We start from the raw sequence: 26,258 nt of genomic DNA, 5'->3' as shown, positions 1-26,258 counted from the left end.
AAATATGGAGTTATCAAATAGTTATCCCTGCCCTCTAGGTGCTTACAGTCTATTCAGGGGACAAGATATGTACCAAATGTGAGCCAAGGGGCAGGGGAAACTTTCCTCTGGCCATGAATAAAAGATGTAGGAATGGAATAGGGAGACAACCACCTTTCTGGCTTGGTCTCACTGCTGGTCAGGCTGGCTGGCACAGGGTGGGAGCAGGATAGAGATATTTTGTGACCTCTAAATGGCAACCAGCCATATCATGTTTGCAGCTGAGTGGCTTGGAGCATGAAATGTAATAAAGAGATCTGGTTCTACCACTTAATGCTTGCAGTCTCTGGCAAATAAAATGTCTGTGCCTCAGTTTCTCAGAGCAAAATGGAGCTTTTTTAGCATCTACCTTACTATAGAGTTGATGTGAGGATTAAATGTGTAAAAGTATTTGGCATATAGGGAATGCTCAATAAATGATAAGTTACTATTAGCTTTCAAAATGCCTCATGCCTCCATGTCTCAGGCCTATCACCATTAAAGAGGTGTAACCAGGTTTCTGAAAGGTGGATAATGTTTGAGATGCTCTCTGCATCTTCATCTTGAGGCCTGAGGAATAATTAAATGCCCTTGGAAGAGGAGGAAGGTGTGTGTGTGTGTGTGTGGTTTCTCCCTGGGCTACCAGACTCTTGCTTTCAGATGATACCCCAAATTAACACAGTACCCTCAACTCTACTTATTCTTGCTCTTGAAACTGTACTTAAAACCTCCATCCAAAGGGATGACATTGATCTTAGGGCGCAAAATTCTGAAAACACTATGTAGCCATTCCCATATTTTTTCCCATCCCACTCTTAAAAAAAAAAAAAAGTTAACATTTCAGATAAGCTTTATTATGGGGTGACAGATCTGAGGTTTTTAAATAGTGATAGAGGTGATGAGAAGAGTGGTGCTTCATCCCTGTGATGGTTTGTTGAAGAGGGAAGTGGAGAGAGTGCAAGGAGTCATCAGCTGGAGTGGCCTTTGGCCCCCCACTTCAGCACCTACACAGTGCCTGGCATACAGTGGGCACTCAATAAATATTTGTTAGCCGTTTGTGGGTGCTGGGGGTAATGGGTAATAGAGACTTCCGTTGGGTACCATATACAGGAAAGACTGTCTTACATCTTATATGTCTGGAGTTATTGGTTCCAGTTCAGAGGTAATTCCCCAATCCCACTCCACCCTTCGGTAGCCCCTCACCCTTATTTTCTGGGAGAAGGCTGGGCCCTCTTCCTTCAGCACCCTAAGCCCTTTTTCCAGGGCTATACCTTTTCCGTGTGGAAGAGAATGCGTGGGCGTACACTCATTTGGGGAGGGAGATCATAGGACCCTTCACTTTTGGGGTTCCAGGATCTTAGAAATCTGGAGTCCTTCCAGACTGTCCTATCATGGATGTTCACTTTTAGAGTCCCGGCCTCGTAGTGTCCTATTTTTGACCCTCGCCTCCCGTGTTTAAAGGCATTACTTCGTGGGTTGGGGGTCCCCAAGCAAGTCGAGGGGATCCCCGCTCCGGCGACGGAGTGAGGCAAGGAGGCGGGATCGGCAAGGAGGCGTTGGAGGTGGGGCCGCGGGCTCCCAGGGTCACCCAATCGCAGGGCCAGTCGTCAGCCGAGGCCACACCCCCGCCCCCGGCCGCGACCCCGGATCTTCCTCGCGCGACCCCGGTGTGGGGCCGAGGCCCGCGCATGCCTGCAGGAAGCCTGCGGGCCCCGGGAGACGCGCCGCCCGCCGCCCCTCCTCTCGACGGGCGCCTGCCGCGAGGGGAGGCCCCGCCCCCACGGGCGGCCCCGGCGGCGGACGGGGTGTGGCCCCCTCGCGGGCCCGGCCCCGCCGACAGCGTCCGGCCGCGCGGCACGGCCCCACCCGCGCGCGGGGGCGAGCTTCCCGACGCGGCCCGGGGGCGGGGGCGGGGGGCGGGGGCGGGGCCGGGGCCGACCCCGCGGGCCCGCGCCTCCAGCGGCCCCGCCCCCTCCAGCAGCGCCAGCAGGTCCCAGTGGTTGCGCTGACGGGCGACGTCCGCGGGCGTGAGCCCCGCCTGGTCCCTCAGTCCTCGGGCCGCTCCCCGCCCCAGCAGCAGCCGGGCGGCCTCCACCGCGCCTTCTCGGGCGGCCAGGAACAGCGGCGTCTGCTCCTGCGGCGCGGGAACAGCGGGGGGCGGGGCGGTCGGGGCGAGGCCAGGGGCGGGGCGAGGGCGCACCCACCGCGCAGGCGCTCCCGGCTCCCCGCGCCCCGGTCGCCCCGCCCCGCCCCGCCCCCTCCGCGCTCTCCGCGCTCCCTCGCCCTGTCTTGTTGCTCTTGTGGGGACCCCGTCCCGGTCTGACCCTGCCGTCCTGGGCGTCCTTGTCGGCTCCGGCCTGCAGGAGGCAGCGGGCGGCCCGGGCGTTGTTGACGGCGGCGGCCCAGTGCAGCGCGGTTTTTCCTGGGGGACGACGTGGGGGACTGTCAGCCCGAGCCCGGGGACCAGACGCCTGCGTGTCTGTTTCCCACGGACTCCGGTTTTGGGCCTCGGGGCGGCCTCAAAGGCGGAAGCGTTGCCCGGGTGACCGGGTGACCGCCGGCCGGCAGGAAGCCTAGTGACGTCCCCCGCGCGCGGGAGGGACAATGGGACATTGTTCTGGGCTGGGCAGGACCGGAGACCTCCCCGCCAGACCCCTCCCCCCACGGACGCTCCTTCCTCTGCCTGAGGCGAGGAGGGAGGGGAAGGGGCCCCTACCACCCAAAAGCTAGGTGAGAGGGAAGCCCCCAGTCTCCAGTGGGTCCCTCGGGGGCTTCCTTTTGTGCATCTTACACCCCACCTGTGCCACTTTTCCAGAGCACACCACCACCCTCTCCAGATCCGTACCCCATTTATCTCTGGCCCCCACATCTGCTTGCGCTGCAATCAGTTCTTCAACCAGGTCCTCCACCGCCAGCCTGGCGGCCAGCATCAGGGCTGTGGTCCCGTCCTCTGTCCGTGCATCCACCGCAGTCTGTCTGCTGCGGAGTAGGAGCTGGGGGTCCAGAGAGGGCCAGTGATTCCGGCGTGTCCTGGACTGCTAGCTCAGGCCCGCCACTCCAAATCCATACTCAGCCATCTGTTGTTTCTCTTTCAGATGCCCAATCTCACATCATCTTCCTCTCTGACAAACCCTAGGGGATGCTTTTGCCCAGCTTTACTTACCAGTTTCCCTGTAGCGGCCCCAGGGTGCACTGACCTGGCAAACCTCCTGAGCATCAGCAGCCACAGCGGTGTGAAGAGGGGTGCGCCCTGCTCTGTCTGGCTGGTTGGGGTTGGCTCCAGCCTCAAGGAGGCGGCGGGCAGCGGTTGGCCGGGAGAATCGGGCAGCCAGGTGCAGGGGGGTCTCCCCAGTGCCCACAGTGTGAGCCTGGGGACAGGCCCCTCCACCCAACAGAGGTTCCCAGGGCTCAGGGCTTCCCAACCATGCCCCCTGGAAGGTCCTGGACTCCACTCCCCCACAGCAAACTGCTGACATCAGGGGTGTCACCCCATCTGTGGGTGGGAGACATGAGGAATGGGAGACAAGTCAATCAAAAGGACATAACTGGGGAAGGAGGAGAACATGGAGGCTCAGGGAGTATCAGCCCCAGGTGTCAGGAAGCCCAGCTCTGGCTCTTGCTTTTGTGTGGCTTCAGTCAAATGACTTTTTTTGACTTTGTGCTTCGGTTTCCTTGTCTGTAAAAGGACCAGTAGGCCTTAATTCTTTAACATTCCAAGGCAGTGGTTCCCATCCTTGAGTCTGTATCAGACTTACCTGGGGAGCTGGTGAAAACATGAATTCCCCAGTATCTCAGATTTCTGAGCCGGTAGCTCTGGAGTGGAGCCTGAGAATTTATATTTCTAACAATTTCCCTGGTGATGCTCATTCGTCTGTCCTGGGACCACACTTTGAGTGTCACTATTCTAAGGCAGTAACCCTAATTTTGGTTTTCTCAGTTCTAATATCAAAAGGCTTTGTGATTCTAAAAGAGTCAAAGGGAGCTTTCCTTTGCTTGGTCTGGGTTGGCTCACATACCAGGTCCACGGGTGTCCACGTCAGGGACATCCATCTCTGATTCCTGGGGAGGAGTCAGCATGGCTGCCTGGGGGAGCTCCTGACAGTCACTGCTCAGAGGCCAGAGCTGGCACTTGGAGGGTGAGGCCATTTCTTCAGCCTTAGGGATCAGAACAAGGATCAGTGAAGGAAGGTGACTTGTCCCTTCAACTCTGCCGTCACCTCAGGATCATTTCTGCCCCAGTGTTTTCAGCAGGCTCACCTCCTCTCCTTCCTCAGGGCCTGAGCACATCACCACTCCATCCTCATCAACTTCTGCCTCTGGCTTCAGGGCTCTGGAAGAGGGTGTTTGGCTAGAGGACCTTCAGGGTCCCCAGGATTTCCAGCAGCCTGCCTTCCTCTGTCTCCTTCCTCTGCCATCAACTTCTGATGATAAATATCTCCACAGGGAAGAGTCCCCTCCCCGAGCCCTTTTCCTCCTCACTCTTACTTGAGGCGGATGCTGTCTTCACCCAGGGGAGGCCGGCGTCTGCGGGGACCTGGCTGCGTTCGAGGCCTTCGAATGAACCCCGGGGGCAGCCAGAGGGCCCCGTGCTCTCTGCGCCGCCTCCGGATGAGTTGAAGGACGAGAAGAGCCCCAAGGGCCAGGAGAATCACCCCGGCCACTGGTGAGCACAGCAAAGGCCAGGGAAGCTGGTTGGTGGGTGGTACTGGTGGGAGAGACATAGTCACAAAAGAGAGACCATTTCTGGGGAGTCTGGGTACTACTGTGAGACCTTTGGGCAAGTGCAGTGACTTCTTTCATCAGTTTCCTCATCTGTAAGGTGGTAATAATAATAGTACCTGCCTCATGGCATTGTCAGGAGGATTAAATGAGTTGATAATTAGAGCAAAGCCTGGCATGTAGTAAGTGCTAAATGGGTTAGGATTCTTCTATGTACTGTGAGCGGTTCATCAAACCCTCCATCAGAGGGATGATTGGATTTAGTAGAGGATAGACCAGATGATAAAGGTTAAGTACTTAGGGAAATAAGGAAGGATATTGAAGAGCAGATGGGCCACGAGGAGATACAATTGGAAGAATGAGAGGTTCCGGGGGTCAGTCTCCACACAGAATATTTGGGGTCCCTACAGTCCTGTGTCATTTGGCCTCCATTGCTGGTTCTGCCATGAAAGTGGGTCTGGGAGCAGAGTAAGGGGAAGTGTGTGTGGGGGTCACCTACCCGTGCCAGCACGAGGATGGGCAGCCAGCAGGGGTCCTGGCAGCAGGTGCTCCAGGGTCCCCACCGCAGCCATTGCGGCAAGGAAGCGGAGCAGGAGCCCAGGATCCCAGGGACAGCGGGATGCAGGGTGGTCAGGGCCACAGCGGGACAAATCCACACCCATCACCACCACAAACCTGTGGGGGAGGTGCCTCAGAGACCCCTGTGTTGGTCCCTGGCTCCCTTCCTTCCACCCGTTAAAAAACTAATGTCCGCCCCATCCCTCTGCCCGGCCTCCTTACCCAGTGCTGAGAGAGTCTGTCTCCTTGCCTACAGGCTGTGTTTGAGGGGTTACTCTTTCCTGATGTGAAGGGTCCGGGGTTCCTCCCAGCTCCTCTTCGGCCTGGGCCCCAGGATAGGGATACACCATGTCTTTGCCATCACTATCCTTCCTTACCCAGAGCCCCACTCTCAGAGTCAGGGATAGCACTCGGGCCAGGGCCAGCAGCTGCTGGTCCAGGGCTGGGGGGCTCAGGACCACCAGCAGGGCCAGGGAGGGCCCCCATTCCGAACCCCCATCTTTAGGCCTGCAGTCACCCCCATCCCAGCCACATTCCGCGGTGTTGCAGCCTTTCTCGCAGTGTCCGTTGTGGAAGTGATCGTGGCAGTACTGGTCATAGGCTGGACTGTGGGGTGAGGAGAGGGGGACTCAGAATCCCCAAAGGAACCTGACTCCCTTCCTCATTCCAGAGAGCTGCCTGATATATTACACTGCCTCTAGGGCACTGGTTGCTAAATGGGGAAAGCTCTCGAGCAATGGGCTTAGGCAGGCCCTGGGTGGCAGATAGTCTAGTCACTCTAATGTCTGTGACACCTTTGTCTCCGAAGACTGTTGCCTCTCCCTGCCTTCCCAAGCTTTCTTATCTCCCTGAAGGAGAGACCAAGACCCTTCTCCCTCAGGGGTGCTGTTTGCTAGGGGAGATGCTCCATGGCACCTGGGCTTAGAGAGAGAGGCTTGAGCTCAGAGCTCCCACAACCTTCAGAGAGGAGCTTGGACAGAGGCAATGCCCTTCTTCCTGGTCCCCATGTTAAATATTGATGCTGCCCTATTCCCCAGGGCTGGACCCTAGTGTCTTATACCCCTATTGAGCAACGGTTATTTGGGTAGAAACTCCCCAGAGCTTGAGGCTGTGTTCACACTGAGACCCAGAGGCATCTGTGTTCTTCCCCCTGCCTCCCCCTGCCCTCCACCCACCCCCAACCCCAAGTCAGGGTTTCAGGCTCACGTGCAGGCTGGAGGAGTCTCACAGTCATAGCCATCAAACAAACACTCTGCAGAGTCACACTGTGGGTGGCACTGCCCATCCCGGAAGAGGAGCCAGCATCGGGAGTGGGAGGGGCAGCCTTTCCAGGGGTCCGGGACCCCCAGGGAGCAGTCTCCCCCATCCCAGTTTCCTCCAGGGCCGCTGCAGCCAGCGTCACAGGCCCCATCTCCACCTCTGCCCTCACATCCCCTTGCTCCGGGCCTCTGGCACTGGGGCCCTGGAGAGCTGGGAGGGCAGGAACATCGGAAGCCTGGGGGCCCCAGCCCAGGGATCTCTGAGCAACTGCCATTGTGTAGGCATGGAGAAGGAGGGCCACAGCCATGAGGAGCCGGTGGGTTCAGGCAGTCAGGGCCCCCGTAGCCATCGAGGCAGGCGCAGCGGGGTGGGAAGCCAGGTTTAGGGGAGGGCAGACACAGGCCACCATGGTGGCAGTGATGGAAGCCACAGGAGGGGGCTCTGTGGCTGCAGGTGGGGCCCTCAAAACCCTGTGGAGAGGAGAGAGATGTTGGGGAAGCTCCTTGTATTCTTCATCCCCTGTCTCGCCCCTGCAAAGGGTTAAGATAATTCAGAGGGTCCTAGAGTCTCATATCTGGAAGGGGCCTCAGAGAGCATCAGATTCATCACTTTATATATGTTGAAACCATGGTCCGTAGTATTTTCACACAAGGACATACTACACAGTGGTGAAAATGGGTGAGCCATAGCTGTGTGCAACAACTTGGGAGACTGAGCCCTTACAGAGCAGTAGTAATTAAACTGAGATTCTCTTAATCCTTGGACACAGTGTTATATACGTTTTCTCTCTCTGGAAGTAGAACAGGATGGAGGAACACAGAAGTACGCATGAGTTACTGTTACTGTTGTAATTAGGTTACGTTTATAGGTGTTATGTTGTAAGGATAATATGAAGAAGGACATGAACACACCAATGATGTTAGTGTGTCATGCATCCGAGGTCCATAAACACACACATACACACAGAGGTGAAAGACCTTATTCATTGTCATCCAGCCTGACTTTGGGGCCTTTCCTTAGGCAGTGCTTATGATTTCTGAAAATTCCATTCATGCTACCACTTGATCCTGCTTTCTCCCTCAACTGCATCTGAAGAGTCACTCACCACCATGAACAGGGGCTAGCTTTCATGGGTAATTCCCACTCCAGTGCTCCCTGGGCTCACCTCTAGGATCCCAGCTCAGGCATTCTCACCTGGCATCAGTGTTAGGGGCAAAAGAGAAGACAGCTTTGTAGACACTCACCTGGGGGCAGTGGCAGGTGAAACCCAGGGGTGGTCCTGCTGTGGTCTCACAGGACCCTCCATGGGAGCAGGGCTGGCTTTGGCAGGGGTCTGTCTCCACTTCACACCACTGGCCTGTGGTGGGGTGGGATTAGACCTCACACACTGCTTTGGTCAGTGCTTCCTTCCTAGCTCATTCCTGGGAGTTGACCCAGCATTAACCTGCACAGGTAGAGGGATCCTGGGGCATGTTCTCTGGGGTGGGGTTTAGAGGCAGGGGGATGGACACAATGACTAGGTGGGGATTGTGAGCTCAGCTGTGCCACAAAAGTGCCTGCGCACACCCTCCCAGGCCTCACCTGTGTATCCAGGCAGACACTGGCAGTAGAAGGCATTGGCCAGAGAATGGCAGGCTGCAGTGCCTGTGGGGTGGCAAGGCCGGTCCAGACACTCATCTACGTCTCCCTCACAGCGCAGCCCCACAAAGCCTGGAGGGCAGGTGCAATAGTAGCCTCCAGGTTTGGGGGTGCAGGTCCCATGGTTGTGACAGGGCTGGGACTGACAAGCGTTGGATTCCTTTGAGCAGTTCTGTCCATTGTAGCCTGGGGCACACTGCCGGCAAAGAGGGTCAGACAGGGAACTAGTCATTTGGGCCGTCCCAACACTACGGGGGACCTAGCTCAAGATCCTTTGCCCTGTGTCCCGTCCCCACCTTCCAGTTCAAAACATCATTCAACTCACCATCTGTCACAGCCCTGTGTAGCTAACCCTTCCATCTCAACTCCATGATACACATTCAGTAGCATGCAACTTAACCCCTCCAGCAGCCCCAAAGCATCCTATGACACATTGCCACTGAGGTAATTTTTGGTAAGACCTCCCTCCCCTAGCCACACCTCCGCCAGGTTCTTTCAGGCTTTACTGATTAATTTGGAAGCATTTATTGAATGCCTGCTTTGTGCCAGGCTCTGTTGTAGGCACTAGGGATATGAAGAAATTTAGAACTCCTCCCTGCTCTCAATCAGCCAGAGGCAAGAGACCACTAGCATGTATTATATGATTCTCATACACAACCTCATGAAACTCTCCCCCAAACCCTGCATGTGTCTTATCTCATTTGATTCTCACTTTACAGAAAAGTTGACTGATTCCTGGAAAGACTGAGTGACTTGCACAAGTCTGGTCGGTGGCAGAGCTGGGATGCAGCACAAGTCTGTGACTTCCTAACCAGTACCCTGAAGCCTTCTGGGTTTGTTTTATACCACTCTGCCAGGGGGGAGGGTCATTGATGAGGTCTGTACCATGTGCTGAGTTCTTGCAAGAGCAAAGAGAGTGTGTGAGACACACTACCAGGAAAGCTTCAGAAAAGTGAAGAAAATGGGAATTATGGAGAATCCAAGGAGTGGCCAAAGGGTTGGGAGAAGCAGGCGAGCGGGGTGTTTTGGGGATGTCTGAGGGAAGGAGTCTCAGGAAAGGGGAGATAAAGCTGAGTATTGGGCACAGGGGTGTTTACTACTAATTAGTACCCTTCTTTTGTATATGTTTGAAAATGCTCATGATAAAAAGTTAAAAAATAAAATTGAAAAGTTAAAGAGAATGCTTAGGGGATCTGCATCAGGCTTTTTTATCCAGAGTCAGGGTTTTTTTTCTTTCTTTTTTTTTTTTTTTTGAGATAGAGGTTATGGGGGAGACACAGTGGGAGAGGGAGAGAGAGGATCCCAAGCAGGCTTCAAGCCCAGCCAGGAGCCTGGCTCAGGGCTCCATCTCATGACCCTGGGATCATGACTGGAGCTGAAATCAAGAGTCAGATGCTTAATCCCAAAGTTGGGGTCCTGAGTATAGGTATCAGGCTACTCAGACTTGAATCCTAGCTTTGCCTCTGTTGCTCAGTGACCAGAACCACCAAAGAGAAGCCCAAACCCAGTCTGGAGAGAAGCTAGGGACATTCTCCTGAGGAAGGCACCTCTTGGGCACCATCCAATGGAAGAGGTATGGGGAAGGGCTGGAAGAGCCAGTAGATGGGGTGTGTAGGGAAGCCAGTAGCAGCTGGAGCAGAGAGAAGGAGGGTGGGGGTGGGGCGAGATGAGACCTGAGAGGTGGGCAAGGCTGGGTCACGTGGGTTTTGAACTTCAGGGTTAGAGAGGTGGGCAGCCACTGAAGGGAGTGACAGGTCAACTTAAAATTTTCAACAGAGCACCCTGGTAACAGAGTAAAGGCTGAGCCTACAGGCCAACAAATATGGAGCTGGGGACAGTAATCCTCAGGGTGAAGGATTACTGACGTAATCCTCAGGGTGCCCAGGTGGTATGAAACAAAGCCGGATGGAGCAGTGGGACAAAGGGTGAAGGAGGAAAGACAGAGTGGTGAAAGATTTAGGAGGCAAAGGGCATGGGCTGGTGGTAGGTTGGATGTGTGGGGTAAAGAAAGGAAAGGAGATGACTATATCACTGCCCGGCCCAGGTACTTTTCCCACAGCTGGTCCCCCCGGTCACCCCTCCCCGTTGTTCTTCTCAAGACCTGCTTACCTGGCAGAGATACCCATTGGGCTGGGCTATGCAGGTGGCCCCATGTTGGCAGGGTCTGGACTCACATGGGTTTACCCTGTCCTGGCAGGTACTGCCTTGGAATCCAGGAGGGCAGTGGCAGAAATAGGAGGAGCCACTGTCAATGCAGAGGCCTCCGTTCTGGCACAGGGAAGAAGCTGCTGTGCCTGAGGAGAAAGGCAAAGAGGGATGGAAAAGGCTCAGTTGAGTGGAAAGGTTCTCAGGGGCCACAGACCCTGAGCTGAGAGGCTCTTGGAGATTGCGAACATTCTTGGGGTGGGTGGAGGCTACTTGAAGCCTGAGCCCTCAGTAACTCCTGGTGCTAAGAAGTTATAATATCAAGATCCCCCTCCTGCTTGTTCTGCCAGAATGGAGAGAGAGGATCTCTTGTTAAGCTTATTAGATCATCATAAGCACCCATATCCTTGGTTTAAAACAAGTCTCAAGCAAGAAGGAACTCAAAGGAAACTTCAGGTGGGGGTTTAACTAATGACTTGGGTCTGTCCCCTGAATTTACATCCTCTGATGTTCTCTTGCTATGATTCCCATCCCCTCACCCCACAGGAGGCTCCTTCCTGAGTTCTGCTCATGGTCAGCCTCATTTGGTTGAGGGAGGTATTCTTTCACAAGGGGAGTTGACATAACATCAGAGTGAGTGGGGAGCAGCTGTTGAGTTGAGGGCCATTGGGTTATTAAGTATGATCCACTCTGGTTGAGTTATGATGATAGTGACAGAGTTCAGTTGCTTCTCATTGAGTTGTGTCCCTGTGGTTGTTTCTTTTTTTTTTTTTTTTTTAATTTATTTATGATAGTCACAGAGAGACAGACAGAGAGAGAGAGAGAGAGAGAGGCAGAGGCACAGGCAGAGGGAGAAGCAGGCTCCATGCACCGGGAGCCCGACGTGGGACTCGATCCCGGGTCTCCAGGATCGCGCCCTGGGCCAAAGGCAGGCGCCAAACCGCTGCGCCACCCAGGGATCCCCCTGTGGTTGTTTCAACTGGAGTCTTATTGGATAAACTGGTTGGTGTTGCTAGAGTTGTGTTGAGTTGTGTTAGGCTGCCCTGAGGGTTGAGCTGTAGAATCACTAATAGTGTTTGTTCTGTGTTACTTTGAGTCTTAGTTGGTTGTTTTGGCCAAGTGTTGTGTGTGGATGCCTTTAGGGCTCAGGTAGAGGGGGACACCCTTCTCTCTTTGTTTGCTCCCCACTTGGTCCTTGGGTTAGTACCTTGGCTCAGAGCAGCCTTCTGACAGAAGGACAGTGGAAGGTTGCAGAGAGGCCCGGTCCATCCTTGGAGGCACAGGCACTGGAAGGAGGGCCCAGTCTGGAGGCAGTAGGAATTGTGTGGACAGGGCTTCTGGGCACATAAATCCATCAGAGTCTGAGGTTTGGGAAGGAGCATGAGACAGAGCTGAATATTATGTTTTGAGGCCCAGGGATGGTCTTCTACCAGCTTCTCAAAATCCTAAGCTCTCAGACTCTCTCCTGAATGGTCTGGGGCCAGGTGATAGCCCCCCTACCCCACCCTGGTTTTCTTTGATGCCCACATCCCAGAACAGTCTCTGGGATCAGAGATTCTTTTGTTCCTCCTATTCCTTGCAAACCTCAAGCTGGACCTCCACTCCCACATCCTTCCAAGCTCCCAGTTCTGTCTTCTAGTCCTGGAGACCCTCCACTAGAGCCCTCCAGCCACCACCCTCCTCAGCACACTTGGCTTAGTGCCCCTCCTCACCTGGCAGGTGCCTCCCGTGTAGCCAGGGGAGCAGAGACAGTGGGGACCCTGAGGGCCATCTTGGCAGGTTGCCCTGTTCCTACAGGGGCTGGAACAAGACAGACACAGAGCACAGTGGGAGGAAGTCCAGGCCATCAAAGGGGAGGGAATGTGACGTGATGGTGAGATGGGGAGCCAGGAAGGGAGGCAGTGTGAAAGGATGTGGGGTATGGAATGTGAGGCAGCCTCTCCAGAGGAGATGGAGAGGCATGGAGGCCAAGGGGCCAAGGGGCCAAGGCCAATCTTCCTCTAGGGGTCTTTGCTCACTTGTCTGCGCAGCTGGGACGGGTCCTTTCCTCACAGTGGGGGCCCTGGAAGCCCGCAGCACAGAGGCAGGAGGAGGTGCCAGGCCTGTTCACACAGGTACCCCCATTGAGGCACGGGGCTGGAGAGAGGAGGCTGTGAGGGGTTGGGTTCCTTGCCCGTAACCTGGCCTGTGACCTCAGTCACACCACACACAGGACGTACATGCCCTCCCTGCTGGCCCCATCAAAAGAGCATCCCATAATGGTGCTCAATTAAGTGTTTTTCTTATAGCATAGACACACCCTGACCAATTCCTCTCTCCTCTGTGGCCCAGCTGAAGGACACAGCAGGCACTCACCAGAGGCACAGTGGTCAGTGCTGGTCTGACAGCGGGGCCCAGTGTGGCTTGGAGGGCAGGTGCAGGAATAGCCCCTAGGGCTGGGGCTACAGGAGCCACCGTTGAGACAGGGCCCTGAGTGACAAGCTGTCACCTCCTCGCTGCAGGTAGGGCCTGTAGGAAATGAGGAGGTTCTGAGAAAGGGAACCCTCTTCTCTCTTGTCTTCTTCTACCTCCCTCTCCTTCCTTTTCCTCATCCCCATCCCTGTTCTCCCCCATCCAACCTCTTTTCTCACCACCTTCTGCACATCACCTGCATTCCCTGCAGTCTCTGTTCCATTCTCCTTGGTGGTGACCAAGACCCAGAGTCCTTGGACACATGTCTTTACTGCTCTTGGTTAGAGAGTAGCCAGCCCAGAATGCCTGTGGTTTAGGGAGGGCCTCACCTGTGTGGCCTGGGGGGCAGGTGCAGTTGTAGCCAGAGGGCTGGGGATGGCAGGTCCCCCCATGGGCACAGGGCACGGAGATGCAGCCTCCCAGCTCTGCTTCACATGCTGGTCCTGTCCAGCCCACATCACACACACATGAGGATCTGGTCATAAAGAGAAAGGGGAGAGTTTTTTCTTCTAGTGTTTTTCTCTATCCCCTCCCCATTGGTCAGCCCCCTAAGACCTCTTGTTTTTTAGCCCTGACACTCTGGCTCCTTTCTTCATTGGCTCTGCACTCAGCATTGTCCCCCTTCCATAATATACATGTGAACATGTACATATGTCTCTCATAACTTGTTTATTGTCTGTCTTTCCTCATTAGAATGAAAGCTCCATGAGAACAGACATGTTGTCTCTTTTGTTATGTGTGGTTCCCCCAGTGCCTTGAAAAGTATCCACACATAGCAGGTGCCCAGTGTTTGTCTAATGGATGTTGAGTTGGCCCTGGGATTTGGTGCTTTTCTTTCTGCTCTCACCGCCTACCCCTCTGTTTCTCCCATGATTTATGAACTCCCTCCTCCATGGGATAGCACTCACTAGTTGCGCCTTCATGTTGGCTGTGACCTCAGCACTTTGCCATCTCCTTCCTCTTCCCTCTTGGTCATTTCCCACCAGCTTGCCCCTCACTGTCTGTCTTCTCCTGCCCTAACTGAGGAGGACCCAGAGGACAGTAAAAATGAGGAGGGGCTGGAAGGTTACCTCTGGCAATGTCCATGGTGGCAGGTGCAGTTGTCCTCAATGGGGGCACACCCAGGGCTTCCATCAGGGCAGAGGCAGTGGGCCTTGTCCTGGCATTTTTGCTTGGGTTGGCACAGGCTGGGAGCACACAGGGGAACCTCACAGAGATGACCTGGGGTGGAGATGGGTCAAAGAGAAAACAGAGTCCCTCCATATCCTCAATGGGACCAAAGCCACTTCTTACATATGACTTGCTTACTCCCCATGAACCTGTGCTTCAGTGGTTCCCTGCTACCTCAGGCTAACTTCCTCAGAATGACACACAGGGCCCTGCATGACACGATTTTCCTACAACTGCCGTGCTCCTCAGTTTCACTCTGTTGCACCCTAAACTCAGGACGTTCTGTGGTTCCTTAAGTGGGGATGTGCTTTTCTTCCGTCCACACCTTTGTGCATCAGTTACCTGCAGCTAAAACATGCAGTCATTCTATTTTGACAAACTCCTACCCATTCTTGAAGACTCAGCTTAGCCATCACCTCCTCCATGAAGCTTTCTCATCTCTAGTCTGGTTGGCTGGTCCTTTGTGCTCCTATTGAATCCTATGCAGTCCTCTCTCAGAGCACCTCTGGGCCATTGCCCAGAAGAGACTTCTTGGTCTCTCTGCACTATATTTAAAGCCAGTTGAGAGCAGCTTTCTTACTCTGCTTATATCTGTGTGGGGCATAGGATATTAATACGTTCTTGCTAAGTAAGTGCACAGATGGCTTCCAGTTTCTGAACCCTGGATCACACCATTCCTGTTTGGCCCAGTTTGGGTTCTACCAATGACACCTGCTGTCAGCACTCAGGTTGCATAACTTGGAGGAGTTCCAGTCTCATTTTCTTCTCACATCCCAACCCTCAAATGCCCAGCAATAGCCTCTGCTCCACCCCAAATGGGCTCAACTATCCTGCCAGTCCTTTCTAACGCCTCCCCTGCTGACCTGTGAAGCCAGAGGGGCAGAGGCAAGAGAAGGCTCCGGGGAGATCCAGGCAGCTGGCTCCAGTGGGGCAGGGGCCACTCAGGCACTCGTCCACCTCTGCCTGACAGTGTGGGCCTTCAAAGCCTATGGCGCAGCAGGATAGTCAGAGGGCTGCATGCAGGTCTGCCCTTTGCCCCCACTCTCCCCTCCAGTGTGTGAGCTCTGGTTTACCTGGGAGACACTCGCAATGGAAAGATCCAGGCTGGTCCTGGCACTGACCCCCATTGGCACAGGGAGAGCTTGCACACTCATTGATGTCTTCCTCACACTGGGAGCCTGTGAATCCTGGTGGGGCAGGAAGCAAGTGGGGAGAGATTGCAAAGTTGTCTCCCTCCCTCCCTCCCTTCCTTCCTCCCTCCCTTCCGACTTTCTCTAGAGTTATTAGGGAGTTTGTTACAAATAGTTGTGACTGAGCTATATAGGTATGATTTCATGGATTCAAACAAGAAATTTAGAGTCAATACTGATCTTTAGCCTTCCATTTACATATATGGAAATAACATTGCTACAAATTGCAATGGAGAGAATCTTGTTTCCAATGGCTTGGTTTGGGGGTTCGTCTACATGTTTCATTATATAGTGAAGGCACCAATTGGGGGCTTCTCAAGTAGTGATTTGGGTTTCAGAACATTAACAGAGCATAACTTGGTGGCTTTGTTCTTCACATAAATAAAGCATAACTGGATATTTGTGTCAATGCTGAAAATACATTGTATCAAAAGCATAAATGCAAGTCCTGGCCCTTCCCCTCAACAGAGTGAACCTGGAAGGCTTCCCAGAGGAGACACCTGGAGATGCCAGCAGGATGATGCTCAGCCACCTGCCAGCTGTGTGACTTTGAGCAAGCTACTCAAGCTCTCTAGGCTCCAGTTCCCTCTGTAAAAGGGGAATAATGCAACCTATCTTATGGTGTCATTGAAAGGTTTAAACGAGGGAATGCCTGAAAAGTACACAACCAAGTGTAAATAGTAATGGAGTAAATAATCAAGGAACATCCATTATCATCATAGCAGGGAACAGAGGGATCTGATGAAGCTGAGAAGGAAGGCCTGGGGCAGTGTTCGCTGTATCCAGGGTGACCAGTGCCAAGACCAGCCCAGGATCCCTAGGAACAGGGAGAGCCTACTGAGGACTCTGGAGGAGGGCCAGAAAGGGTGGTTTAGGTAAATATGCACTCACCGGGCAGGCAGACACAGAGGAAGCTGTTGAGCCCGTCGTGGCAGTCAGCCTGGTTCAGGCACGGAGCAGAGGCACACTCGTCAGTCTCCACCTCACAGAACTGCCCTTCTAGGCCTGAGGACATGGAGGTGTGGTGTGGGCTGAGGCTCAGCTGGGTTGGCCTGACTGGGCCGCTCACCCCTTCTGCCAAGGAGGCCTGGGTTCTAGAACCAGCATGTGCCCTGTCAGGCAGCCCCTCCCAGGGTGCTCTCTGACTGCGGGCTGGGGAGATGAGCCCGCAGTCCTGCTACCCTGCTGTGTGAGGCTCTGCCTTCTTCAGATATAAAGGCTCAGGGAGCACAGCACCTGCTGGGGCCTGTGGGAGCCGCAAGGAGGTACCTTTTGGGGCCGTTTGCTGCACAGAAGGTGGGCTCATCCGGTGGGGCTAATGAGCCTGGAGGTCCTCATGGCACAAATGAGACAAATGGGTATCTGCTCGAAGGGGAGCCAAGCCCCTTGTTCTTCCTGAGCAGGCATTTGGGAAGCTGGTTGGTCCCAGATCTGTCCTGCATCTTTGGGCTTGTCCTGGTATCATTCTCACCCTGACCTGAAACTGGCTCGGCCTCTAGACCTCAGCTGCCTCCCACTTCTTGCCTGGGGCATCTTGGTAACTATCCCTGGCCCTTGGATTGCTGGGCAGTTTTCTCCACTTTTTACTCTGGATGCTGCTCAATTGAGGAAGGCTGTTTTGTGTAGTGGCTAAATCTATGGAAGCCCTGGGCTTGAATCCTTGCCCCGTTGCTTACTAGCTGGACAGCTCACTTAATCTCCCTGTGCCTCAGTTCCTTCATTTGTAAAATGGGCACAGCTACAATGCTGACCTCATAGGATTGTTGCAGAGATGACAAAATGCATGGAAGATGCTTAGGTGGTACCTGGCACTAAGTAAGCTAGTATTTTTCTGGTTTCATTCAGCTTCCTGATATTGGCTCTGTCTCTGTGTCCCTGGGGAGAACTTTTTCCCTCTTAGAACCAGCTTGGAGGGACACCTGAGAGGCTCAGCAGTTGAGCGTCTACCTTTGACCCAGGGTGTGATCCTGGAGCCCCGAGATTGAGTCCCCACATTGGGCTCCCTGCATGGAGCCTGCTTCTGCCTCTGCCTATGTCTCTGCTTCTCTCTCTGTGTGTCTCTCATGAATGAATAAAATTAAAAAGGATAAATTGTATATAGTTCCTACTTCCAGGATTCTATAATGCTCTGGGCTGAAGGCGGTGCTAAACTGCTTAGCCACCCAGGCTCATTTATTTATTCTTGAGAGACACACAGAGAGCGAGGCAGAGACACAGGCAGAGGAAGAAGCAGGCTCCATGCAGGGAACCCAATGCGGGACTTGATCCTGGGTCTCCAGGATCATGTTCTGGGCTGAAGGCGGCGCTAAACTGCTGAGCCACCCAGGCTGCCCATAAATAAAATCTTAAAAAAAAAAAAAAAAAAAGAACTAGCTTGGAGGTAGGTGCAGCCTTGTGGCATTTATTTTTCCTCTTGCACCAAATTGAAGCATATAGGCTTTGGGATTTTAAGGGTCTACTCAATTACTACAGGGGAGAGTTCCTCTGATTAGGAGGGACATTCTGAGTTGGCATGAGCAGAGGCTGCTGCCGTGCTGCCCTTTCTCGACCACCTTCTGTCTACAGCGGACCAGGCTGTGCACTTTACGTGACCATGAAATGAATGCTTCCCCCTCACCCCCAGACTTGAGCAGTGCACAAGCTCATTATCATCTGTGGCAGCCCTTCTCCTAGGAACCATAGGTTTCCTGGAGATTTTATCTGGGGCAGGGAGATGAGAAGCATTCTTTGGTAACTGACCCCAACTGGTCTGGGGCCGTTTGTGTTCTGCAGGGGTCATGTCTCGTGGGTTCAGGATGAGTCCCCTGTGTCCTCTACCCAAGGCCCCCTGCATCTAGTACCTGGTGGGCAGAGACAGTGGAAGGTGGCGAGTAGGTCCAGGCAGGTGCTGCCGGGGTGGCAGGGCTGGGACAGGCACTCATTGTGATCAGCCTCACAGCGGGAGCCCGTGTAGCCAGGGGGACAGAGGCAGTTGAAGGAGCCGGGGGTGTTGAGGCAAGAGCCGCCGTGTTCACAGGGACTGGGGCCTTGCTGGGCTGGGAGGAGAGAAGAGTCAGGAATCCACAGGAGCCCCCAGTGGAAGGGCAAAGAGGTCAGACTGCCAGGGAAGGCATGAGGGCCAGAGTGTGGCAGGGGAGAGCAAATCAGAGAAAGAGCCAGTGTCTTTAAGACAGAGATGAACTAACTGGGACCTGGAGGGCTGAGCACTGCTGTGAAGACCGTGCAGGGAAGAGATGCCAGATCCGGACAAAATCAGAAGAGAGATGGTTATATTTTTTGTTTGAAAGACAATTTGCAGAGGCTGCTTGGGGGGCTCAGAGAGGATCTGATGCGGGGATGCCTCACCCATCTGACACTCATCCAGGTCCTGGTGGCAGGTGGGCCCTGAGTAGCCAGGTTGACAAAGGCAGAGTGTGGAGCCTGTCAGGGGGTTGGTGCTGCACTGGGCTTCCCCGTGGCACGGCTGGCTCAGGCACATGTCCTCCATGTGGCACAGGAGTCCTGGAGGGCAGGGTGGGCGTGAGGCTCTCGGGGCCGCAGCTGCCCCAGCTGCCCTGCTGGTGCCTCTCGCGCTCGTCATCTCTACCGCCAACTCCCACGCCCTCTGGCACACCTGTGCGGCCAGGTGGGCAGAGGCAGGAGAAGGAGCCCACGCGGTCAATGCAGGTGGATCCTGGGGCACAGGTGGCAGCAGCACAGTCATCCAGGTTCTCTTCACAGCCTGTGCCTCCCCAGCCACTCACACACACGCAATGGAAGCTGCCAGCCGAGTTCTGGCAGGTACCCCCGTTTCTGCAGTGAAGGGGACCCTGGGTCTCACATTCGTCCACATCTTCAGAGCAGTCCCAACCTGCGGGGGGCAGGGTAGGAAGGGGACAAAGGCTGGAGCTGGGAGTCCTGTGAGGAGGGGAGGCCGGGGCTGACCATCTGGGCCGCAGGTGCCATGGGCCTGGCTTGCACGACTCACCTGTCCAGGCCTCTGGGCAGCGGCAGGTGTAGGTGCTCAGCCCATCCTGGCAAGTGCCCCCATTCTGACACTCGTGCCCAGCACAGTCATCTGGGTTCACCTCACAGCCTAGGCCTGTGAGACCTGATGGGGTCATGAGATTAGCTGAGGGAAGGGAACCTCCCTACCCAGAGAGAGAGGCTGCAGGTGAGGACACACCTTGGGGGCAGAGGCAGAGATGGAAAGTGGAATCTCTCCCTGGAACCAGCTGACAGGTGCCCCCATTGGGACAGCCACTAGGGGGGCAGGGTCCTGGCTGAAGCTCACAGTGCGGACCCTCCCGCCCAGTAGGGCAGTGACACCAGAAAGATCCCAGGGTGTTATGGCAGGAAGTGCCCTTGGGGCAGGGTCCCGGGTCCAGGAAACACTCGTTGATATCGTGTTCGCAGGCATGGCCCTCGAAGCCAGGTGGGCAGAGGCACTGGATCTGGGGGTGTGTGGCCAGACACACTCCTCCATTGATGCAGGGGTTGGCTGAGCAGAAGTCCTGAAGCTGGCACTGCTCACCTGAGGCAGAGGGCAGAGGGGGCTGCCTGTAGTTCTGCACAAAACCCAGCTCATCTGAGATAACTCAGCTCTCACTCTGGATTATCTCTGTGTCTGATTTTCATGTTTCCTTCCATTTCCTCCCATACCTGCCTTGCCCTGCTTCACCACCCCTCGCCTCGGATTTGCCATTCTGGAAAATAGAACGTGTCGTTGATGGTGGGGATATGGCAGATTGGCCCTACCTGAGCAAATCTGGGTCCTTCTAGTGGGGACCTTTCCTTGGTGGGGAGGTGAAAAGCACCCGGCCACTGCAGGCAGGAGACTTAGCACTGCTGTGCCACAAGGCTCTGCACCCTCAGACGGTTGTCTGGCCTCTCTTGTCTGGGTTCCCTAATCTTTAGGTGGCTACAGGGTTCCAGATAGTGATAAGGAGCCGCACCTCTCAGCCGTTTGCACCAGTGGCAATGGCGGTGGTGGCCCCTGGCACTGAGCTATGTCAGTGCCTCCTGAGCATCGCTCTCTTTCCTCCTCTCAATGACCTTATGAAGTGTGGACATCAGCTGACAACCAAGGACGTAGAGAGTTAGTGCAAGGGCACAGGTCTCATCCATGGTGAGCTGGCACCCAGACCTGGGGAAGGGCTCCCAGAACCCCTGCTCCAAGCACAGGGCTGGGCAAGTTGCCACTGTGATCCTTCTTGTCACACAGCCTGGTCTCTCACCCCCAAGTCCTCAGAATTACCTGGACAGTTAAAAAGTCTCCATGCCTGGGCACAGCCCAGACCCACTAAATCAGCCTCTCTGGGATGTGGACATCAGTATGTTTAGGGCTTTCCAGGTAATTGCTGTGCCTCAGCAAGTTTGAGGAGCTCCCTTCTAGTCCACTGCTCACAGAGCACTTCCCTACCCATGTGGCCTTCACTGCCCTGTCCAGTCCCCTCCGTCCTGGTAGGTCAGAGGAGCCTTCCTCTCCTGAGGCCCTTGGCTGTTCTGCACCCCTGCCTACTTCCTCAGGCTAGCATACCCTGCTCCTGCCACCACCCCACTCTCCCCACATCCTTGCCCCAGGGCTGCACCCTTCTTCCCAGGATTGACACCCATTCCTCTCTCTGGGTCAGAGCCCTTCCACCCTCATTACACTTCCCACCAGCACATCTATCCAGGTGCTGCTCTGGGCTCCCACTCCTCAGAATAGAGACCATCCAGATGACCATAATGCAGAATCCTGGAGGTTCCCCTCCCCCACCTTGTGCTGGGTATGTTAACACCCTCTGGCTGCTGGACGGAGGGGCCAGGGAAACAGGCCAGGGTGGTGCACCAAAAGGGGCTATGGCAGGAGACATTTACGGACAAGTTTGGAAAGACTTCAACATTTAACCATCGGTGCAGCCATGCTGGTGAATGTCAGTCTCAGGTAAATCGTCAGCAAGAGTCAGCTTCTTGATTCGCACAGCCTCTGTCCTCAGAAGGGCTCCCTGTATCTCAGACTCCAGCTCTATCTTTCCCAGCCAGCTGCTCCTGTCCCCCCCCCACCCCGCTTCCCCCTCAGTGCTCACCTGTCCATCCAGGCAGGCAGGAGCACTGTGGGCGGCCTGAGGCCTGGATGTGGCAGCGGCCCATTTTGGAACAGAAGGAAGAACAGGGGTCCTTGAGCAGGGTCTGGCACCTCTGGCCGGTGAAGCCAGAGGGGCAGGTGCAGGAGAAGCTGGGGGCCAAGGGAGAGGGAAGGCCAGGGGAGCCTGGGAGGGCAGGAAGCAGGGCTTGGCAGCTGCCCCCATTCTGGCAGAGCTGGGCATCCTGGCAGGGGTCGGGAAACTGGCAAGTCTCACCCAGGAAGCCAGGTGCACACCTGAGCAGGGGAGGAGAGAGGACAGCTTACTCACTGGGCCCTCTTTGCCTTCTCTCCCACCTCCCTCAGATCCTTTACTTCCTCTCTTTCTCCTTCCTTCCCAGTCCCCCCTCCACCCTGCTCTCCTTCCCCGTTCCAGTCTCCCAGTCCCAGGAGGCACACTCACTGGCAGGTCCCTTGTCCCTGAGATAGGCTCAGGCAGGTGCCTCCATTGGCACAGGGTTCTGGGGAGTCCCCACACGGCAGCACTAGGGATGGAGATGAGGATGGGATGGGCCTGGGGAGTACTGTGCTCCCCATTTCCCCCTCTGGGTGCTCTGGAGGGACCTGCCTGTAGCAGCGGGACGCGTGCTCTCTCGGACCACTGCCTCTGTTCCTGGTCCCCAAGTGGTGCTCTTGCCCCAGTGCCCCCCCCCCCCGCCCCCCCAATCCCAGGCCCAGGCCTCTAGATCCTCTTCGCTATTAATCCCCACCCCCTTTCCTGTTTATCCTCTGGCCTCCCAAGCCCAGGCCTCCCAAGCCCAGCCTCAGACTCCATCCCGGAAGCCCTGACAACAGGGCTCAGGAGGGGGCCCTGGGGACTCCAGGAAGGTGAATGGCTGAGACGTTGAAGGGATTTCCTCCCGGAAGAGCCCAGCATTGAGCCATCGGGGGTGGGGACAGCTGGACCGGGAAAGGGACTTGGTCCTAGAGCCCTTGACCTTCCCATGTCTCCATCTCTTGCTTTCTTGTCATCGCCTCCCCTAGCAGGTGGTCAGTTTTTTCCCTCTTCACCTCCTAAACGCCATCTCAAGAGCCCCCTGTCCCAGCTGGGTTCTCTCTGGGAGCGGGCACCCTCCTAGCCATTCCTCTGACAGTTACCGCCCCTGGCTCAGGCCCCAAAGCCTGTTTGTGCAGCTCCGGTGGCAGAGTCTGCTCTCCCTGCATTGGGCAAGGGGGTGAAACTCTCCTCCATCCAGTGTCCCCTCAAAGCACCAGGCTTGGCCCTCTGCCCCCAACCCACCGACACCCTCTTAAGGAAGGTGGGTCCCCTCACTCTCCCACCCCATTGCCTCACCTCTGGTCTTGACAACCGAGTGACACAGCAACAGCAGCAGCAGAGAAGGGGGCTGCATTCCAGAGCCCCTGCCCCAAACCCAGATCCCCTCCCACCTCCTCAGGAAAGGACTCTCAGAGCCCTCACTGGGGCAGGAGCTACCTCCCCTGCTCCCACAGCCCCTTCCTCCTCCTCTGCCTGAAGCAAGCCTCACGTCTGAGCTGTTTCCTGAGTCACACAATGTCCTGGACACCCTAGTGATGGGAGGGGGAGGAGTGGAGGAACATTGAGGGGGATGAGGGAGGGGCCTTCTGTCCCCAACAACCCCTGGGGACCGGAGGAATGGGACTGTGTGGTGGTAGGGCAGGTGAGAGGAGGGGAGCACAGGGCTTGGAGTGAGGGGGCTCTGGGTTCAGCCCCAGCCCTTCTGTTGTGTGGGCTTCCCTTTCTAGAGATGAGAATAGCAGGGTGGCTGCCTCTTGCCCTGGGATGGTCAGGACCTGGAAACAGAGGTGAGGGGTGCTGAGACATCTTCTGCTCCAGGTCCGTATCCAGGCTGCTCGGACAATCTGCGACTTTCTGTACATTGAAATCACTAACCTTGGCAGAGGGAGCCCAGGGTACTTCTGGCCCTTACCTTAGCCCTTGCTGGGAACTTAGTTTTCTTCCTTTGGGGAATGGGGAAGATACTAGGCTGATTCTGGGGGAAATCTTGGCCTGCCTTTGTTGGGGAACATGTAACCACATCATCAATGATAAATGAACATTGTCTGTACTAAAATCTGCAGTCCGGATTACCCACAGAAAACACTACATTTGGATATGTTCCCCTTCCCTCCCTCCACCACAGAGAGCCCTAGGATGCAAGAAATGCCAGTATTTTATTTTTATTTTTTTAAAGATTTTATTTGTTCTGTGAGAGAGCACCAGCAGTAGGAGGGGCAGAGGGCAAGGGAGAGAGAATCTCAAGCAGACTCAGCTGAGTGCAGAGCCTGATGAGGGGCTTGGTTCCACAACTGTGAGATCATGACCTGAGCTTAAATCAAGAGTCAGATGCTCAACCAACTGAGCCACTCAGGTGCCCCAGGAACGCCAGATTTTGATTTCAAAATTGGAGTAAATAGAGACACCTGGGTGGCTCAATCAGTTGACTGTCTGCCTTCGGCTCAGGTTGCTATCCCGGGGTCCTGAGCTCTCCCTCTGCCTCCCTTTCTTCCTGTGTGTCATGAATAAATAAATAAAACCTTTTAAAAATTGGAGTAAATAAAATGACAAAAGAAAATTCATTGCCTTGACTCATCCTACCTTTGTGAGTCAACCCAGGATAGTTTTGGCGTCCGTCACACACTGAGTTCCTCTAGTAGCACTTAAAGCTGAGAGTCTGGGTGACAGGAGGTGTCATCAAAAGCCATGCATAGCCCCCAGCACTGCAGTGCCCAAGGCTGCAGCCTGGTGTGCCTGGGATACCTTCCTTTTTAAAAACCTTTTTATTTGGAAATAACAAGCTCACAGAAAAGGGGCAAGAATATAATTCCAGGGTAGTTTTCATTCAGAATCACCAATAGGCATCATGATCACATTTGCTTTATCATTTATTTCTCTACATACAGTGTTTTTTTTTTTTTTCTGAACCATTTGAGAGTAAGCAGTACACAGGATATTCTTTTACTTATAATTTACTTATAAACACATGGATGTGAATATCTAAAGAACAAGAACATGTTTAACATTACCACAGTACAACTACCAAAATCAGGAAACTTGATGCAATACTATAATCTACCAAATTTGCCAATTGCCTCACAATGTCCTTTATAATATTTTTTTTTTTCTTGGTTCAGGATCATGCCTTGCATTTAGTTTTCATATCTTTTCATCATCCTTTACTATGGGCACAGTTCCTTAGACTGACTTTACCTTTCATTATATTAACATTTTTTGAGGAATGCAGATCAGCTTTTTTGTAGATTATTCCTAAATTTAGGTATGTCTAATGTTTCTTCAGTTTACGTACTTTGGGCCAGGAATTACCACCAAAGTAAGGCTGTGTCCTTCTCTCTTTTTTTAAAAGGTATAATAATTTTTATTTTTAAATACAGTAAATTAATTAAACATGAAATATAAGGAAAAGAACAAACAACATATTTCCTCTGATGGGTAATAATGTAAATAAAGGAAATTACTAACTAGAAAAATAGTTGTACTCATGGTTTTACAAAATCCTTATTAATTTTATGCATAAATAACACTAGAATTCTTCTAACTGCATGCTTCATCAATATTGTAGATTTATTTTTATTTTTATTTATTTATGTTATTTTTTAAAAAAGATTTTATTTATTTATTCATGAGAGACACACACACCCAGAGAGGCAGAGACACAGGCAGGGGGAGAAGCAGGCTCCATGCAGGGAGCCCGACATGGGACTCCATCCCAGGTCTCCAGGATCAGGCCCTGGGCTGAAGGCGGCACTAAACTGCTGAGCCACCCGGGCTGCCCAACTCATTTTTATACCTAATATTGTTTTACCATTTGAAGTTTTTCAGTCATTTTGGACATGATGCAATTCATAATCAAGAAGTATAGTGTTTTTTTTTTTTTAAGATTTTATTGATTTATTCATGAGACACAGAGAGAGAGGCAGAGACATAGGCAGAGGGAGGAGCAGGCTCCTCACAGGCAGCTTGATGTGAGACTTGATCCTGGATCCTGGGATCATGACCTGAGCCAAAGGCAGTCAGTCAACTGCTGAGCCACCCAGGCGTCTCAAGAAGTTTAGTATTAAGGAATTTTACTACATTGGATGCTAATGTCATAGCCTTTAATTTTGGTATTAAATTTAGAATAGAATCCTTGGGTCTGCATTTTAAAAATGCAGATAGGGTACACAATTCATCGTACAGATATAGTCAATCTTTATTATTATTATTTTTTGAAGTTCGATTTGCCAACATATATTATGACTCCCAGTGCTCATCCCATCAAGTGCCCCACTCAGTGCCCATCACCCAGTTACCCCATCCCTGTTCACCTCCCCTTCCACTACCCCTTGTTCGTTCCCCAGAGTTAGGAGCCTCTCATGTTTTGTCACCCTCTCTAATTTTTCCCACTCATTTTCCCTCCTTTCCCTTATAGTGTCCTTCTCAATGCAGCACACCAGAAGACACACGGACTAGCATCATTCTTAGTGGTTGACCAGTGCCCCACTGTTTGGTGAACCCTAGTTCATTGAAACCAGTTTCCCATTGTGGGGGCATTAAGGTGGATCTCAAACCTTAAAAATACTATAAGCTATGCTGCAATGAAGATTCTCGAACATGCATATTTGCGTGGTTGTCTAGGTTATTTCCTTAGCCTGAATTCCTAGAAGTGAAATCACTGACTCAAAGGGTTAAAGGATAGAGTTATTTTAAAAGCTTTTGGTATCTAAGTGTTGCTGAGCCACTCTCCAAAAAGCAAACAAGACTGCACTGGGGTGGTAGTATCTGTGCATGTCCTTACTCTAGCCAGCCCTGGGGATCTGAATACTTACTGCTTTGATGGGTGAAATAGTGCCTTGTTTTATTACTTTTTTTAATTTTATTTTTTCCAGATTTGATTTTAAGAGAAAGAGAGAGAGAGAGAGAGAGAATATGAATGGGAAGGAGCGGGAGAAGCAGACTCCCTCTTGAGTAGGGAACCCAACATGGAACTCGATCCCAGGACCCTGGGATCTTGACCTGAGCCAAA

At 53.6% G+C, this 26,258-nt stretch overlaps 2 protein-coding genes across 7 annotated transcripts in view; one reads left to right on the top strand and one right to left on the bottom strand.

Moving 5' to 3' along the window:
• Positions 1-850: 850 nt before the first annotated feature.
• Positions 851-22,755, bottom strand: NOTCH4 (notch receptor 4). 6 transcript variants are annotated; one of them, XM_072833566.1, is made up of 30 exons: positions 22,550-22,755; positions 21,659-21,740; positions 21,200-21,492; positions 19,315-19,662; positions 19,117-19,239; positions 18,763-18,999; positions 18,495-18,650; positions 17,990-18,184; positions 16,041-16,154; positions 15,033-15,146; positions 14,823-14,945; positions 13,860-14,010; positions 13,119-13,264; positions 12,694-12,846; positions 12,357-12,474; positions 12,051-12,138; positions 11,546-11,699; positions 10,303-10,487; positions 8,137-8,389; positions 7,800-7,912; positions 6,502-7,025; positions 5,518-5,901; positions 5,237-5,412; positions 4,504-4,723; positions 4,276-4,348; positions 4,035-4,173; positions 3,216-3,511; positions 2,864-3,011; positions 2,343-2,440; positions 851-2,152 (listed from the first exon to the last, which is right to left on the bottom strand). In XM_072833566.1, exons 1-30 carry the CDS (start codon positions 22,605-22,607, stop codon positions 1,448-1,450), a joined length of 5,967 nt encoding a protein of 1,988 aa, XP_072689667.1. In that variant the 5' UTR covers positions 22,608-22,755; the 3' UTR covers positions 851-1,447. The 6 variants fall into 6 exon arrangements, with proteins under 6 accessions (XP_072689667.1, XP_072689668.1, XP_072689669.1 ...); XM_072833567.1 differs by having other exon boundaries at positions 19,117-19,230; XM_072833568.1 differs by lacking the exon at positions 21,659-21,740 and having other exon boundaries at positions 21,200-21,242; positions 21,473-21,492.
• The window catches only part of LOC140637261 (butyrophilin subfamily 1 member A1-like), a 59,306-nt gene continuing 35,335 nt past the window's right edge, over positions 2,288-26,258 (top strand). Inside the window, exons 1-4 of the mRNA XM_072833574.1 lie at positions 2,288-2,748; positions 4,530-4,681; positions 8,913-9,026; positions 9,668-9,766. The gene's annotated coding sequence lies outside the window, so the exon portion shown is untranslated. The remainder of the gene's footprint in view (positions 2,749-4,529; positions 4,682-8,912; positions 9,027-9,667; positions 9,767-26,258) is intronic.

This window comes from Canis lupus, chromosome 7, assembly GCF_048164855.1.
Source record: "Canis lupus baileyi chromosome 7, mCanLup2.hap1, whole genome shotgun sequence".
NCBI classification, from domain to species: domain Eukaryota; kingdom Metazoa; phylum Chordata; class Mammalia; order Carnivora; family Canidae; genus Canis; species Canis lupus.
This window is presented reverse-complemented; position numbering and strand designations above follow the sequence as displayed.